The sequence below is a fragment of the Anser brachyrhynchus genome (assembly GCF_964034855.1).
Source record: "Anser brachyrhynchus genome assembly, chromosome: 10".
NCBI classification, from domain to species: Eukaryota; Metazoa; Chordata; class Aves; order Anseriformes; family Anatidae; genus Anser; species Anser brachyrhynchus.
The window spans coordinates 11,844,563-11,862,342 of record NC_137705.1 but is presented as its reverse complement, the minus strand read 5'-3'; the positions used below and the strand labels follow the sequence as shown (position 1 = coordinate 11,862,342).

At 41.8% G+C, this 17,780-nt stretch overlaps 2 protein-coding genes across 8 annotated transcripts in view; one reads left to right on the top strand and one right to left on the bottom strand.

Moving 5' to 3' along the window:
- KBTBD12 (kelch repeat and BTB domain containing 12) overlaps positions 1–17,780 on the bottom strand; it is a 39,594-nt gene that overhangs the window by 9,641 nt on the left and 12,173 nt on the right. For 6 of the 7 annotated variants that reach the window (XM_080606078.1, XM_080606075.1, XM_080606074.1 and 3 more), the window contains 2 exons: positions 15,371–15,521; positions 6,706–6,903 (listed from right to left, as the gene is read on the bottom strand). In XM_080606078.1, the coding sequence (XP_080462204.1) occupies positions 6,706–6,903; positions 15,371–15,521 (349 nt within the window). Of the gene's footprint in view, positions 1–6,705; positions 6,904–11,884; positions 12,036–15,370; positions 15,522–17,780 lie in introns of those variants that run through there. The other variant, XR_013955594.1, reaches the window with a different exon arrangement.
- Positions 7,031–17,780, top strand: part of MGLL (monoglyceride lipase) — a 100,822-nt gene continuing 90,072 nt past the window's right edge. The window contains exon 1 of the mRNA XM_080606108.1: positions 7,031–7,160. Coding sequence (XP_080462234.1) covers positions 7,142–7,160 — 19 coding nt within the window. The 5' untranslated portion in view covers positions 7,031–7,141. The remainder of the gene's footprint in view (positions 7,161–17,780) is intronic.

Genomic DNA, 17,780 nt, shown 5'->3' with positions numbered 1-17,780 from the left:
GATGTAGAGTTCAGTGACTTGGGAATTCATGTTTGTGTTGCAATGGGATAGAAGTGCATTTAGATCATTATCACCAGATGTACTGGTTCCTGATGTGCAGTAGGAAACAGAATAAGTTCATCAAGTCTCTGGCCTTCAATCCCATTTGCATATGTGAGCTGCCCCTAACACCACCAGCCTTGCTAGGACAACGCAGCCAACACCGCTTGTGGGGTCAATCACATCCATCATCTGTGCCTGTGGGCAGAAGCAGAATACACAGGAGAGAGAACTTGGCTTGGCTGCTTAACATGCTGGCCAGCCTTCAGGATGTTAAGCACCAAGGCAGTGCTTCCCACCAGACACAGTGAAAGCTGGGAGACAGGTTGGGGCTTCAGTTTACAGCTGTGGCAGCTTATTGTTTTCAGAGCACCTGCATGGAGTAAGGTAAGCTATTCGCTCTCATAGACAAGACTTCTATCTTCCCGCTCTGCTGTGTAATTCTTCAGAACCATAACTTTATGATCCACCCATTCCCTCACAGATCAATGTGTATTAAAATTAAAAAAATATATATATGAAGAATGGTCTACAGGAAGGAACTTCTGATTCAGTTATTTCAACTGATTTTCTTGGGATTGATCTAGCTGCTTCAGCATTTTAACTCTTTCCAGTTGTCTATTGTTCATAGGCAAGGCCTCTTTCAGTCTTACAAGCACTGATCCTGCTTGTGCTGCAGGTGATAGCAGGATCACAAATTGCAGCAGCAGCAGGATCAGTGCTCTTGAAGTCAATGCACCATGCATGGGAGTAAAAGCTGGAAGAGCAAGATGAGAATTACTGGTCTCAGACCATGCTAAGATACTGTTTCTAAACGCTTTGCACTGGGTTAATACATTATTAATAGATGATATAAAGCATGTTTAGACTGTATGCATGACAGGCAGTTATGAACACAATAGAAGATGTCATACATGGCTCTAAGCCATGTTTCTAAACAACCTATTGACCTCTTTAGCAATTAATTAAAATGCATTAAAATATCTATTAATCATTTATTAACCCTTTATAAACTATAAATGAACCTTAGTCAGAGGCATGACCAGATTACTAATACAGTCAGACACCGGGTTGAATTTAGATCTGAAACAAGCAGGTGCTGCTCACCAGCGATTCCCTGACCTACGTTGGCCTTATTTACAGCAGTGAGTTTCTAGCTAATGAGCACGGGGCAGGCGGGCAGCCCTCCTGAGGAAGGGAGCACACCAACGAGGTGTCTCCAAGAGCAGCTTCTCAGGGAACAGGCAAAATGTCGAGCAGCATTTTTTGGGGTGGACCTGGCGAGCAGGCTGGAGAGATGTGGCAGCATCTGTGGCACATCAGGCAGCCACGGGCAGACTACTACGCTGAGCAAGACAGGGACCCTGAATCCATTTCATGGGTGGGGATATTTATTCAAATGATAACAACTGTGGGCAGGAGAACTTCAATTATTCATCACTGCCTGGTAAATTCTAACCAAGGGAAACAAGCAGTGCTGCAGATAGGCAGCCCGGGGTTTGCTCCTCTGCTTTATTTAGCTGAGAACATGGGAAGGTGCTGGAGAAACAGCTTTCATTCCGATCCCTCATCCCCCAAACTTCACAAGTGTAGTATTTACTGTGCCAGACTCCTTAATACATCTAAATTTAATTTGATTCCAGTAATGTACCATAACCACTATAATAAAAAACAAGCATTACAACGATTCCCCATCTAAATCACGTAATGGATGAGGCTGAGGGGAACAGCATTTATGGGAGATTAGTCAAAATAAATAACTATTAAGCTAGTCCGCTGTCAGGAGAGGGTGGCGTGGAGATACAAACTCATTAGCTCAGTTGGAATACAGTAATTACTACACGGCTCTGCACTGCCGCAAGCAGTGCTGCTGCTATTCCAATGTATGGATTACAATTTATGTAAATGAGGAAGAAGCGTCCAGAAAATGCACCTGGGGTAAGTATGCATTTTTTTTTCCTGTAGAAGCAGTTACACAGTTAGTGGACTGAATGTTACTGTATCACCTATGTTGGCTAACAGCTACAGACAAAATTTAGATTTGCCTGCTCCAAATCCAGAGGCATTTCTTCCCTTCTTCCTTCCTCTGACTCTCCCACTGCCTGTAGTGCCCCTTGAGCAAAAATGAATTTCTATTTGATATCAATGATAAGTAAGCAGATCTGGGTTGAATAGCTCAGATATCATACATGATGCTAAATATTAGATTTTTTTCATGTATTTAGTAGGAAAGCAGCAAATTCATCTTCTCTGCTGTAAACTGTGTTGGAGAAAGATGGCACAACTGCCAGTTCAGAGAATGTTCAACATCAAGTGCAATAGCTGATAAAAATCATACAATATTTTAAGTGATGTGCTGCTAGTAGGAGACCTATTAAGTATCTTATTTGAGTTGAGGTGGTTGCCCCATTACTTTGCACATCAACTGATGTCACATGGGTGTACAATAATGATGGCATTCTAATTATAATCAAGTTAAAAAATCAAATCTGAATTTGAATTAATTCAAATCTGAGGCAGACAGTTGGACCAACACCTATAATCTAAAAATGCAGCTACAGATCGGGAGAACAGCCCCCCACTGACTGTTCCCACAGCACCAGCCCCCAGGGACGTGCTGCAAGATTTGTTCGAAGCAGCTAAGCACAGTCAATGAATGTGTGCCTCCACGAGGCTGGGAAGTCCCAGCAAACAGGCATGCACGCTTGCCTTTATTATAAATATATTTAACTGCTTCATAGCATTATTTTCACTGGAAATGAGACAGGGAGCCCAGTCTGGCAGGCATTCATAATCGTGTAGTGCTGCATACCTGAAGGGTTGCTCACCCCTCCTTGAGCAAGGCGCCCTAATGAGCCTGCTCCTGCCATGCCCAGGCTAACATTAATAGCTGTCAACCTGCACAGGTGTCAGGTTTTAGTGCTAGGCAAAGGAAATAAGATGTGTCAACAAGAACATTGTACACTTGATCCACAAAGGCTGCTTTAAAATCTGTAGCTACAGCACTAAATGCGGCAGCATTCGAGCAGTTAGTAAGAAGCTGGTTGGCTTCTGCACACTGGGTCCTTCTGAATATTCATACTATGACTGGCGTTTTCACTCCGTGCAGAACTACAAAATAATGGATAAAACCAAGGATTTTAAACATTTCTGAATATCTTGCAGAATGCTATAACATTGCTGGCAAATGGCAGTCAACACTCATGGCACTAAGCTATGAGAGCTGGAGCTGGGTGTCAGATGGGCAGATTAATGGTTCCTATTTGCAATAATAGTTTTAGCAGAAAATGAACTAATTTGGATAAACTGTGGGCTAGCAGATGAAGTCTGTCAAGTCATTCTAAAGCAGGGAACTGGAATTCAAAGCAAGTAGAAATAATTTTTTGGGTACTCATGATCATAAGATACATCATTTGTTGCCAAGTGATAAGAGGTCTCAGAGTGGTTTCTACCATCTAACCACCAGGCTCCTGACAGATTTGCCTTCAGTAAGCCAAGTTAGGATTGCCCGTATCCTGATAGAAACACGGAGCATTAACAGACAAGAGGTTCTCAGGGTTCTGAATTGCCTTCTGGTCTGTCAGAGAAAATTTCAAGCACCAAGGACCTGAATGTCCCCCTGGAAGTCTGTGCTCCTCTATACGCTGCATGGAGTCTAGGGTCACTAACGTCTCAGTGTAGACCCCTCAGCTAAGTCTAAACTTCTGCTGAATTAATCCCCTCTCATAGCCTGTCGCTGAACAAGCTTTTAACTTGAGGAAGCCTCAGCAGGAAAAGTCTTACAAGCAGTGTACACCAACAGCTCAACATGAAACAGCATTCCCTGCAGTACAAAAGAAGCTTTCTCTTGATGAAGTTTGGACACTTTGGAGTACGCTCATCCTTTAGAGAGGCTTTACTCTGCATTGCTCAAGCGATACTCCCAGCTGGCCAAGCAGACTTCCTTCTGGAAACCAAGTTGCTGCAATTCCTCTTCCTCTGCTCCTGGGAATGCTGTTAAGTGCTACTCCACTTGTCCTTGTCCTTCTCCAAGCAAAGGTTTAGAGGCAGTACATGAGATGGGAATCCTGTTATCAGGAAATTTCAAGGAGTGTAATAAAGGACACAGAAGTGATGGCAGTTGAAAGGCCAATGTCTTTTGATCCAAAATTAAGGCCCTTTGGGCACTTAACAGCTGTTTCTCAGCTTTGTGTACAGCATCTCTGGCCTCTGATTAACCACTTAGGTCTATGCTTGCATAGAAAGGCACACAGAGCATGGTGCATACACAAGTAAAATTAAGATGCAAAAATATCCTTAGTAGGCCAGCTTTCCCACTGCTGGATCAAGAATTTAAGTGAATTCAAAGACTAGTTGAGACTAGGAGTCAGGGACAAGTCTACAGTATATAGGGAGTCCCTATATACAGCTGCTTATATACATTGGCTAAGGCTCTCCAGAGCAGCAATGCGTTTGGCTTTTTTTTTTTTTTTTGAGAAGCACTTGTACTCGAGTGTTCACAGCAGCCTTTTAGAGTTCAGCAGGCAGAAAACCCAGAGACTACAGCTGTGCCTCCAGCTTGTTCCAAAAACTCCACTCAGTTGAAACTAAATTACAATGTTTTGTAAAATTGGAATATCCTCTCTTGGTTGCATCCCTCACAAAAACTGAAGTGGCATGCCAAGAAACCCAAAAGACTAAAGCCAAACAAGCACATTCTAAAATAACCCTATCTGCTACTAAAGCAGCAGCAGCACATGCTGTTCTGTGAATATCTTGAATCTGCTGAGCAGCTGTAATTGTGAAAGAGCAAAGTCAAGCCACTCTCTCCAAGTTCCCACATGACAGTAATAACCCTCTGTCCCATACTCCAGCCTTCACCCCAAAGAGCAGCACTCTTCCCAGCATGCAGAGAAGACAGGGACATGGAGAAAAACTAATGACATAACCTCCAGGTTCTGCAAACGGACTCCAGCCATCTATTCCTTGATGGTGGTAGCTGGAAGTTATTATGAAGATTTAAAAAACCCTTTCCCTCTAATAACTTTAAAGTCATTAATAAGTCTATCTTAAGACACAGCTTCCTCTCAACTCTGCAGACATTTGGATATATCAGATTTAAAGTTGACTGCGAATCTTATTTTGGCTCCCTTGTTAATAGACACTATGCTAACAACACAATCACATACTATTTCTCTGCTATACAAAGTGCACACATGGAGGGCATCAAAATCCAGGTTGCACAGGTAACTGCAATACTGGCATTTTCTAACTCCAACTCCTTGTTTCCCCGTCTAAACAACACTTAGCGTAGGAGAATTCTATACCTAATTATCTAGATTGCAATAATACAGTCAGGAGTCAGGACCCCATTGAGCTGGCATTATACAAGCATACAAAAGATGGCCAGCTTGAAATCCACAGGGGAACTTTCAACCTTTCCCAGTGCTGCCACTCCTAATGTGACTCAGTGACAGAATGCGGGGGTATTCTACAAAGTTTTTATGGCTCTTTAGCTACCTTATTCAGAAGGTTTCATGCTAATCTCTTGGCCACCTTGAATGTAACTGCTTCACGTGCCAGTGCAGATGATCAGCCTTTTGAGGTTTGTACCCACTAACTTTAGGCTTTCCTTACACTGCTGAGGACAAAAATGATGGCACAATGTTTCCTGTGGAAACAGTGATGAATCATAACCAAAATCATTCTGAAGCCACAATTTCCATCAGGTGTGGCACAAGAACACGCCTGTTAGAGCTGCCATACAAGAGTTTTCAGGAAGCAGGTTCTTCAGACAGTAGCAAGTGAAGGGAAGGTGAGTTGTGAACTAAAGGATGAAAATCGTTCTAAAACAGAGCAGCTCTAAGTTTAGAGTTCATTATACAAGTAAAAGCCAATGCAGCCATTATCAGTGTAACATGAAGGACATGACCCAGTGATACCACACAGACATTCCTGGGCAACAGTGAGCCTGACATGACATTTAGTAGCAGTGAGTAGTGCATCTGTACTGCTTTCTCCTAGAAAAGAGATTGGGGTAGCAGCTGTTCTATAGCAGGAGAAGTGTGCATGTTTTGAGAGACTCTGCATTTATAATTATAAATGAGTAGCAATACTGGAGATTTAGATAGTCAAGTACAGCTGGAAGAAGGAAGACTTAAAAGGAGAAAGGTGGCCATGGGACTACGATTATTTCAAATCACCAGATCCGGAATTTTAGTCTTTGCACCTCAGCTCCCTAACCAGAGTACTCGTTAAATACACAAGGTTTTTCAACACTGAAAATGAAAAGCATGTAAGTAAACAGAGCTAGCTACCACAGCTACAGATTGATCAATAGCACCTTAATCTTCAGCAAATACAATCAAGTTCTTCAATGTATGTAACATACATTAAGATCCTGATCTCGGTAGCTCTCTATGTATATCAAGGAGAATTCTGCATAGGTTTGGACCAGTTCAGTGCAGATCAGAAACATCCTTAATTTTTCATGCTTTAAGAAAAAAAACAAAGAACAAACAGAACACCATTCATATTGACATTAGGAGTCAGCAGTCCAAAGGGCTGGATCAGCTCTGTTGTTCCAGGGCATACCAGTGCCACCTCACAGAGTTATTCGGTCAAGTCAGGCTGCATACAGTGAAACCGATTTCAAATATGCAAAGGATTTTACACTCATTTGAGTACCTGCTCCATGAAATCCTCCACAGAGGTACAGCTTCCCTTCCACTGAGCCTGCACAGGTAGAGTTTGTTCGTAAGGAGAGGAGGGGAGAAGGCATAGGAGGTCCATCCCTCCAGAAGTCTCCATCAGGGTTATAAATCTCCACTGCATCAAGACAGTTCCGTGTCTGCCCCCTGTCACGACCAAGGCATCCAATTCCTCCTGCAGAAAAAGAATATATAGATCAAATATAGCAGTCCCAGGTTCTGCTGAAAAATACATGGCTGGTTGCATCATCTTTTGTTTACATGTCCTGATATCCCTCTCTTTATTCCTTTCCCTTTTGCAGCTCCAAAAGTTCATTAGAAGGTAAACTCAAGGCAGAAGCCACCACACATCATCTACAGACATCCAAGCAAGATCCTTTCTGAGGGCTGATAGCAAAGGAAGGACAAGAAACATGTCTTCAAAAGGCAAAGGTATTTTGTTTTCTGCATATGTAGTAGAAATGGTCATAATTACTTGGTTTGTGTGCTGGGCAAATCACTATCATTAAATCACGGTGGATCAAAAATTATTTTTCTCTTAGCGTATTTGACACCAACTTGCTAATCAACAATCATTTGGATTTGTATCTCAGTAAGAGAAAGTTTATACTCATTTTTTAATGGAAGTAAACTTCAAAAAATATAACCATTCAATATGCAGGAGTACCAATGGTACCAATGGGGTCATTTGTGACAAGCCTGAGTGTTGAGGGGTTAATTATGATGCCTGAAGTCAGTGTGCGGGATTGAAACAGATCCCAGTTTTCTTTTGCTGGAACACACTGCAACAGGCTACAGGCACACGCAAGATCTCAGTGCACAGCGCAAACACTGTACACTGAATGCACAGAGTAAACACTGCCTTCCCAAATCTTTTCCAGTGATCAAATCCAGATTTTGAATTCACAGCCTTCGGTTCTCCAGTATTAATATGCTGACGTACCCTCGCAGGTTTTCCATCTGTGCCAATGGACACAATACCCTGTAATGAGCACTGATGGCATGCTAAAGCAGTTCTTTTGTGCATGTGGTGTGTGTGACCACTTTTAAATACAAAATGGCTGCAATATGCATGCAATTTCCACATGAAGGGCTAGCTTTCCAGATACTCTTATAGGATTAATTGTGCACATCCAAAATGGATGGCATGGCATGTAATTATGCCCTTGCATAATTGCAAAGGGGAATGACTGCAAGTACAACCTGTGCAAGGTTGGGGAAGCTGCCTTGAAATGTATTGCCCTGCCAGTGCTAAGATTGTCTGTTGGAGAAACGAGCCCCTAGTGCTCAAAGTTTTACTTACATATGGCTTTCCATCTACCTCTTCATATGGACTCTGCTATATTTTCCAACATTTTGAACACTCTCCAAAGATATTTCCAAGAGAACACAAGCAGGGACCATAATTCTCCAAATTCGTACCCAATATATTCCTGATCAGCATTTCAGAGTCAAGATAATTTATGCCTGCATCAGAGCAACAAAATGAGAATCAAATTCAGCGTCCTTTACCATCAGCTGCAAGTTTCCCTCCAGCTGAACTTGCAGTGCTTGATTCAATCCAATATTCGAATTTTTCAGGCACTGATGTGTACATATTGTGCTTACTTCAACATCCACTGTCAGCAACTCCATTTGGAAGATGACAGCTTTATTTAACTATCAGTGAAAAGCTAACAACTAAGGTCTAAGTGAATCAAGCCTCAGAGGAGGAACCCAAGAGAGCAGGAGAGTGATTTGGCTAATCAGTTCCAAAAAGGGACCTGTATACATCATCATGCTGAGCCACTCTCATAGTTCAGTTTGAGCTATTCCTTAGGACTATCTGGAAACAAGAGAGTTTCAAACAAGTTTCAAAATTCAGACGTTCACTTATATTGTTCCTAATGTCAGGAACATTGTCCTTATCCGTGCAGTATACTTCACTGCTCCTTAATGGCTTTTAAGAGATGTTCCACAGTAAGGCCAGGACACCATTCCCCTAAATTTAATCAAGGAAAGTTTCAAGGGCTAATCAGACAAGGTTTTCACATAAGGCTATTCAGTTGATAGCTTACCAGTCTTTCTGACTCTATAGCATTCTTTGGTAGAATCACAGACTACAGCATGCAAGACAATCTGCTAACAGGATACGTACAGTCTATGGAGTGCAATGTAACACAAAGATGCCCAAGGCAATTTTCACTGGCACCCAATAATATTAGAAGTCCCCACAGACTAATCTGATCTGTTCAAGAGGCAGTTTCATGATGCCAAAGACTGCTGCTGGTTTCCAAGCTAGTTTTAAAATTGCACAGGTGGTACTGGTACTACACTGAAGAATGGACACTCAACCTACAGGAAAAGTCTTCATCTGAGGAATGAAAGAGAATCTTGTTCAGAGGAATGTCTGATACCGGTTAGGTCATGCATGTGGCATATCAGGCTCAAATAACTGAATAGCATTTTTGATTGCCTCAACATTTCTTGGGGGCCAGTGCCCCAAGTGCCCTAGAACATTTCTAGAAACATAATTGCTGTTTGCTTATTTCTTAGTGCATTGTTATTTTCACTACCAAATTCAGTAACTGTGGGGCATGGTAACTTTAGAAATAACAGAAATAATGAGGTATAGCACAGTCAGTGACTTTCACAAAAAGTCACGACCACCACCAGTTAATGAAGACATTCAGCTGCCAACTCGGGTCATCAGCCTCCAAGCATTTTCCCTGTATAGTTATTAGAAAGGTAATATTTAGTGGCCTATTAGAGCATCTTTTCAAAATTTTGAGAGGTACCACATTTTTAAGCATTTAAAAAACCTTCATTAGGCCATTTAGGCAACTTAAATTTGACCTCCTTTAATCCTCTCATAACCCGACACAGTCCTGAAGGTACAAGATATCTCCAATTTACATCCTTAGCCATTTCAGTTAGATCCAATTTCACGTTCGATTTACAGCAAGGACAAAGCTAAGTTCTCAGCAAATAGAAAATGAGAAGGAAAATCAGAGAAAAATAAAGTTTAATTTTCAAGCTTAAAAAAAAACAACACAACAAGAAACCAAACTCAGAAGAATTACAACCTTCTCTTGAAGCAACGTTAATTCTGAAATATTGCTAACAAAGGAATGTGAGGATATTAGATTCCACCAGCACTGCTTTGCCTTTCCCAGATGTGGTAGTTCAGCAATACTCCTGTGAGACAGCAGTCTTTCCTCTGCAGACACTGATGTCTCAGGCCTCTTCCCAAATAACTGAACGCACAAATCAGCAAGAAAATTCCTCAAAGTGAAATCAAACCACATCTGCGAACAAGTGGAGGCATCTCATGTTAACCAGGCTATCCATCACCTACAATGTGTATTCCATGCAAGACTTCAAATGGGCAGAAAAAAATAAATTTGTTGCGTCAGGCAATTCGCGCTGCCTTATGCTCACTCAACCCCAGATCGTCCCATCCTGCTGCCTTCTTCATTCAGATTTATGAAACTATTAGGAGCGCAAGTGGAGACATATGGAATTGCAGTTAAGACCAGGAAGGCTGAACTGAACAAATGAGTTTATGTTTGGTTCCTACAGGGGCCTGTACATGAGGTGGAGGTACCCTTAAAGAAGATAAGGGCAAGCAGCAGTAGGGGCAGAGGGCTGTAAGTCGCTTGGGGGAGGTTTTGTGACAAGAGGCCTGGCAGCAGCGTGGGGACAGTGGGGGCCATTTCTGTGTATTTGGAATTCTGTACATGTGATTGTACCTTAATCCAGCCCATGCTGTGGTCACAGCCTCCCAGAAGTCCCAACAGGTGTACCAAAGGGCAGCAAGTGCTACTTCCATGCCTGCGGGCTGGGATGGATGCCGGGGAGGGTGGGTCAGTAACCCGTACTCACCTCTCACCACAGAGCAGGTGAATTCAACACCACCTGGCTTAGTTCCCTGCATAAAGCCCAATTACACGTCCTTTGTGCAGGGAGAGATGGATTTCTCACTGGGAGATTTGAACATTTCTGTCATTTTCACATTCATCACACAAGAGGATTTAATCCCAGAACTCAGTCCTCCCCCACCCACTCCTTACAAATACACCCTTTCAACATGTTAGGCTTTTTACATTATTCACTTTCCCTAGGAGATATTTCAGATGCCACTGAAGGACTAAAAAAAGCCAGTGAAGCCACCTTTGTGTTCCCAAACCCATTAATGCTTGAGAGCTTTCCATATCACGCTTGGATGATTCTGCAATCAAACATACTTTCAAGGGCACGCTGTAAACAGTGGTTATAATGGACTTTAAATTTAACATGAAGCACCATTAGTAAAATAAATATACAAATCAAATACATGATCTTTATTAAGAAATCATGACAGAAAAGACAAGCCTTTGACGAAGAAGGCAAAGCAGGGGTAGGTGATGTGATTAGCACATCCCTAGAATTTCAATGAGGTGCAGTTTTGTGCCTTGCTGTACCCACACACTGTTCGTAGCTGGCTGAAGGCAAAGCATTTTGCCTCGCTTAAGGTCAGCTGCCTCCCTCTTGTCCCATTCTCATCTGAGATGGCTGCATGCAATTTGAATCACATCACTTCTAATAACAGAAACCCTCCCAGTGCATGAGGGGGAATGGCTGTAAGGGCTGTGAGATAGTGCAGAGTCACTAGCAATAATTAGCTCTGTGGATGCAAAGGAAATAAATACCTTATATACATCTACATATATCTAAAAGAGCAAGACTGACACATGGTTAAGTTCCCAGAAAGAGGGAACACTCCTGCCTACAGTACCCAGTGATTTTACCCACGGCACTAGAATTGGCACATGTAAGAGCAGGGACCCCCACTGAGCTCCTATGCAGCTGAATTTGCCTGACTCCAACCTAGACAAGTTTTCTTTCCCAGGATAGCTGCCCAGATCCAAACCTAGATTGTTCGGTGCACAGGCAGGACAGCTTACTTAAGTGGCACCTGCACGGGGGTTGGTGGTCTAGGTAGGACTGAAAAGAGCTTTCATTGAGAGGGAGCTGGGGACCTCTGAATGTTGGAGTTCACACTATTTAATTTGGCTCCCCTACTTAGGGGGGGCTTAAATTAGACACAACCTACAATTCCTCAATCTCATCAGCTTATCAGAGCAACAAGAGCAGGGCTATTCCCAAGGGGAGGGTGTCCCAGACAATAAGCTCACCAGCAGGGAACAGCTCCACGAGGGAACAGCTCCACGACCCCAGAAGCAGGCAGTTGCAGAGGGTCCCACCAACAGCCCAGCAGTCATCAGGCAAGGAGATGATGAGAAGGGGCTAAAACCCCATCTCTGGGCTTAAATGATGCTCGTGGACCTATGGGCAGAGAGGGTGAGATGGAGGCCCCAGGTGAGGCTGGTCAGGGTGATGAAGACCTCAGGGCACTGCCACTGGAGTTCTTTGCCATATAATTAAGTCCTCAGAAGACAATATTGAGTAATATTTATTCTTACTAGCATCTCTGTGAATTTTTATCAAAGGAACATGGGAAATGGGTGAAAAAAGCAGTAATTCTCCAACAAGCAAATCAAATCTAAGCTCACGCTCTCCTTTGCCTCCTGTAAAATAATTCACTATTAAATTGATCTCTGAAAAGCACAATGGATTTAATAGCGCTAATCTCTTATGTAACATTTCCCTTCATTACTCTTTAACAGCACTCAAGCTGGGAGTCTTAGCACTTATGCTGCTCTCTCACTCTGAAAAGCAGGGCTGCATAGCTGGTTTCGTGGAGAAGTAAGGGAGCGATAAAGCTAGCCCTGGCAGGCACTTCCAAAGATGAGAAGCACTGTCATTCTTTACTAACGCAGAACAAAGCAGATGATGTAATGCAGTTTGTAGAAGACACAAGGAAAGAAGATGGATTAGAAGCAGGGCTGAAAAAAAACCAGACAATTGTCTTCCTAAACATGGTCAACACTTCGGTTTCAGCTCCTTTAATGCCTTGTTCTCATTTCCTTTGATAATTCTTAAGTGAGTAGGGAGCATTTCTTGTCTCATACATCAGACCAAATTTTGCTTTTTTCTTTCCTCCCTGCCTACAGGCACTTCAGAAATTGTGGCACAGGTATAACAGAGCAGAATCAGGCTCGTAATCTGCTGCTTGTCAGAAGTCCAAAGCATATTTATAAATAGACATGTTTATTTTAGAAGAAGGTGTTATTCAAGTGCATGGTTAATACTCAAGCATGAAAGCTAAAACATCTCCTCCCAGTCACTCCTACACAAGCTTTCCTTTCCAGGGAGACCCCAAAGTACATATTCAAATCAGTATTTTGTGATTAAGACCTATAGTATTTAATTGAACCTCATTTAATTGCTTAAAACATTTAAAAGAAGCTCTCGGCAAGAACTCAAAGAAAAAAAATGTTTTAAGGAGACGGGGTGCCAGACTAAAGAAGATAAACAAAAATTCTTCGATTCCTAAATCTTCGCTAATAGGATTTCTCATTTAAGTCCTTCTATATTTCTTATTTATAAAGCAGGAATTACATAACATAAAAGCAACACATGGTTAAAGCTGTCATGGTGATACAATATTTTTTTACCAGTGACCTGTATTTCAGAGACAGTAGTTCTACTGAGTACATTTTATTATAAGCTAATGAACATGGAATTCAAATGGATTAATTTGGATAAATCTTCCTAATTTATACATTGGCTGCAATGAGTTTTCAGAGTCTTAGCAGCAAAGGATATTTTTTTAAGCAAGAGATTAAAATGCATGACCTTAAATAGAGCCCTCCCATTTGGTTTTCTTCCAAAAGTATCTCAATTGCCTCTGTCATTAAGAACACAATACTGCTCTTTCTTGGGCTTCCCAATGAATATAGTTATGTTCCTGGGAAAATATGGAGAGAAAGAGCTAAGACCAGTCAAATGGGATGAATAGGAGAAAGGATTTTGAGCCTTAGGAGATGCTGTTCATTTACTTTTAAGGTTTACGTACATGATATAAATAGCATAAGATTCTCTAGGAACATTACACAACAAACAGACAATTATATTGCAGGGTTGCTGATTAAGACACGTGATACAGATTCCTGAACAATGCTATTACTCAGACAAAAAACTCTAATCTATTTCTCATTTTCCTTCCATCAGTGTGGCTCTAGAATAATTCCATTTAAGTCATTAGGGTTTTACACGCTGGAGCTGGCAATTAGGCTGGGAAGGGTTTTTGGACAGTGACTGTGTACTCTATGTTCTGTGCCAACAGGACTTTCCAAAAATTAACACTTCAAAGGCTAAGCATCACAATCTGATCTGGGTTGGGAAAAAATGAGTCTGACACAACACAATTGAAATCAGCAGAATACTTACTACAGATTTACACCTACATGGATGAGAGCTAGCATTACGCTCGTACCAAGGAGGCTGTCACTGTGTGTCATTCAAAGCTAATGTTCCATCTATGATTTTTGCTTCATATTTATGGTAGAAATTGGATTCATACATCAGAGACATTAGAGAGGATTAACACTTTGTGCAGTGATTTTTCATTTATGCTCTAAAGTTCCACCTAATCCTGAATGTGCTGAGACCTGTACAAATTGTACAGGAAGACAGAGATCCTGCGTGAAAGAGCTGACAAACTTAGTTTGAAAATATGTGCCAAGAGTTGCTTGAAATAAGTCATATCTACATGCAGCATTACTTTATGTACCCAGCTAAAGTTATATTACTTTTTTGATTTTTCTTACTTTTTTTTTTTTTTTTTTTTTTTTTTACTTCTTCTTGGAAGCAAGGCTTGGTCCTTGCAAGGTGGCATCTTGCATTTCCCTGTTTCCAGCTTGCCTCCCTTCTCCTCCTTCCTCTGCCCTCAGCAGACGGGAGCAGAGTACAGGAAGCCCACGGAGATGGTGCTCTGCTTAAGGAACAAGTTTTATATCAAAAGTGGGTGATGCTTGTGGGAATCCAAGCACTGTTATGGAGCACGCTTCTGAGTTGTCCCTTCACTGAGTGTCCCATGCATGAACTGCAGAACTAGGGATACGGACAGGGATTGTTTCGGGACAACAGATTCGGGGGGAGGAGATTACTGAACTCTTCCACACAGCTCTTAAAACTTTTGGTCAAACTACTGTTTTGAAAGCAAAAAATGAAAAGTTTAATTTAAAAAAATGACAAAGTGAAAGATACAGGCTTTCCAAAAAATGCACTGCATTGTGTTGGGTGGAAGAGCGTGATTTACTGAATTTCATCAGAATCCACAAATAATGTTGGTTTTGTCCGGGACATCCACATTCTCTTTCTCCCTTTGCCTTTCCTTCATGGCACTGGACATGTTACTTAGCATCCCACTGGTCACCTGTGAAATGATGCTAACAAGGTTTCTCTACCCATCTTTTAAAACTCATTATTATTTATAGCGCACACCAGTAGTCCAAAGAAAAGCAGTTTAAAAAGCAAAGTATCTTTGTTATGTTAATCCAGAGCACTAAACATTCACTTAATTTAATCTACACGAATTAAGGAAGGAAGAAATTATGTGGGGAAAAAATAGACCCTGAAAAATACTATCCATTCAGTCCAACATACGTTGTCCTACAGTACCTAGCAAAGGGTGAGATATTTCACTTCACAGAAGCAAATTGCTGGAAAAAAGACAAAGTCATGGTGCTATCTGTTAAAAATCTGTTTCCTCTTACCCAGGACATAAATCTCGCCGTTGACCACGGCAGCGCTGAAGCGGTATTTGGAGTACTTCATTGGTGCACGCTCTGTCCATTTGTCTTGGCCTGGGTCGTACTGAAACGTTCTGTTACTTAATCGATCCGGCTCATCGTCAGGCAGATCCATCTGTATGAAATATGACAGCCATATAATAATACAACATTTGGAGCCCTCCGCACATGCCTGCGTGCAATTAATCACAGCAGACAGCTGAGCAGATAAATAACATAAACACATCAATTATAGCTGCGAAGTGATGCACACACACTACGGCTTAACGGCATCCATGACTTGCGGCTGGGAGTGCGTTGTAGAAGGCAAATGAATAAGAGTGCATTTATATTCTGTAGCAGTAAAGATGAGGATTTGTGTAATAACAGTACATTCATGGGTCCATTTCTGGCAGAATGAAACTCTTTTACAATGCTGCTGTGAAGTCCTAATGATAATAGAAAGGAAAACCTTGCTATAAGATATTTTTCCTCCCTGCTAAAGGTTGAATTTCTACTTCCACTGTTATTCAGACTATACCATGAGTCCCAGTGAGGTACTTAGCTGGCCATGCTCAGGCCTATTTATATACATAGCTTAGCCTCAAGTCATATGTACATTTATTTAGTCAGCCTAGCCAGAGTAAAGTTGTTTGACTGTGGTAACTTCTCCTTCAATACTTTTAATGACAAGCTCCTAACACCCTGCTATACTTTTGCTGCCACAATATTCTTTTTATACTCACTCCTACTCATCTTGTTCTTCCTAATCTTCTTCTCCCTTCTCTCCCCCTCTCGTATAACACAGGAAGCTCAGATTATGTTTTATGGGTACTGCACTTTGGATGTAAGCTGCAGGCTGTGTGGAGAGGATTCTGAAATATTTCAGGATGAAAGGTTTCACTTGGAGAGGAGGAGAAGAAGAGAGATACTTTCCTTACTTATAAAGTTGGTATACGTTTTCTTGCTTTGCTTGCTATTTTACTTTCCAAAAAGACCTTTCCAGCACTGATATAATGGACAAAATATTAGAAAACAAATTAAATTTAGACAGATATATAACCCCTTGGTTACTGCATTCAAGTGCCCGGGAGAATGCTTTTTCTCCATGATAGGTGTGAAATACTGATTTATTCACTGAGAGAGGGGGTAACTGCATATTTGCAATACAGAATAAGCATACACTTAAGAGCAGACACCATCTGACATGCACTAAATTCACATCCTATCTCTTTTTTTTTTTTGTGGTGGTGTGCACATGAGCCACTTCAGAGCACATGCTGTGCTCTTCATGCACAGAAAACATAACATCCAGTGCCCCTTCTCTCTGTCGCATGGGACAGAATCCTTCCTCTCAGACTTCCGCCAGTGCTTGCTTCCAATTTAAGGGACCCCAGCTAACCCAACTTGATCCCCTTGCATTTCAGTGAGGACAGACCCGTGCTGAAATGGAGCGATGCTGCAGCGAATCAAGCTCTCGCCTTCCCAAGCTTTCCCTTCATGTCCTGGCTTGACTTTGTCTTGCATTGTTCCCCTTGCAAAGCCTGAGTGGGAAGGGAACATGTATTTATCTGTGTCCCGTAACGGACACAGGCTTTTACAGCACTCTGTCAGTGCTATGTGGTTAGTGTTCGTTAGGGACCGACAGAACATTCAGTGCTGCCCGAGCACAAAGGCGGCTCCTTGCCCGCAGCGCAGCTGGGGCAGTCGCATCCACCACCACCCGCCTGGCAGGTGAGAGCAAGGGGACGATGGATACCATAGGGATGAGCACCCTCTCCAGCACTGAAGAAGGACAAAGCTGGTTGTTTGGCTTCTACATTTATTTTGTTATATCTTACAGTTGTAATTTTTTAGTTTGTTTTCTATGGACAGATTTTTTCTACAGCAAGTGTGTTCTCACCATTCATTTCTTTAAATAGCCAGGTATCCTTGCTCAGCTGTTTTAGCATCACAAATGCTCTCTGATCTTTCTGTTGCCTTCTTTGGGGACTTCTGCACTCATATTATCCAAAGAGGTGGAAATTCTGTTTGCTGAATACATCTTGCTCAAGTACTTCAACCAGCAAAGTATTCCAAGGGATCACAAACTAACGAGATGTGAAGACAGACTGAAAATATTGTAGCTGGCAGTAATGATTACAGGTGTTCTACATCATTGTCAAGTAAATGTGGGGCTCCTTCTTGAATACCCAAAATTAAACTGCACTGAGCAGTAAATAAGAATAGGCTACAGTCTTAAAAAAGATCTTTTCACACTGGGAGCAAGTAGAGAGAGTGAGCACTGTTTCTGACATCCATCTGCCTCATGGCATAATTCTGTATATTCACTGTACTACTGAAAATGGTAGTTGTGGTCTTGTTGAAAATTTCCATTAAAACTTCACATGGCCAA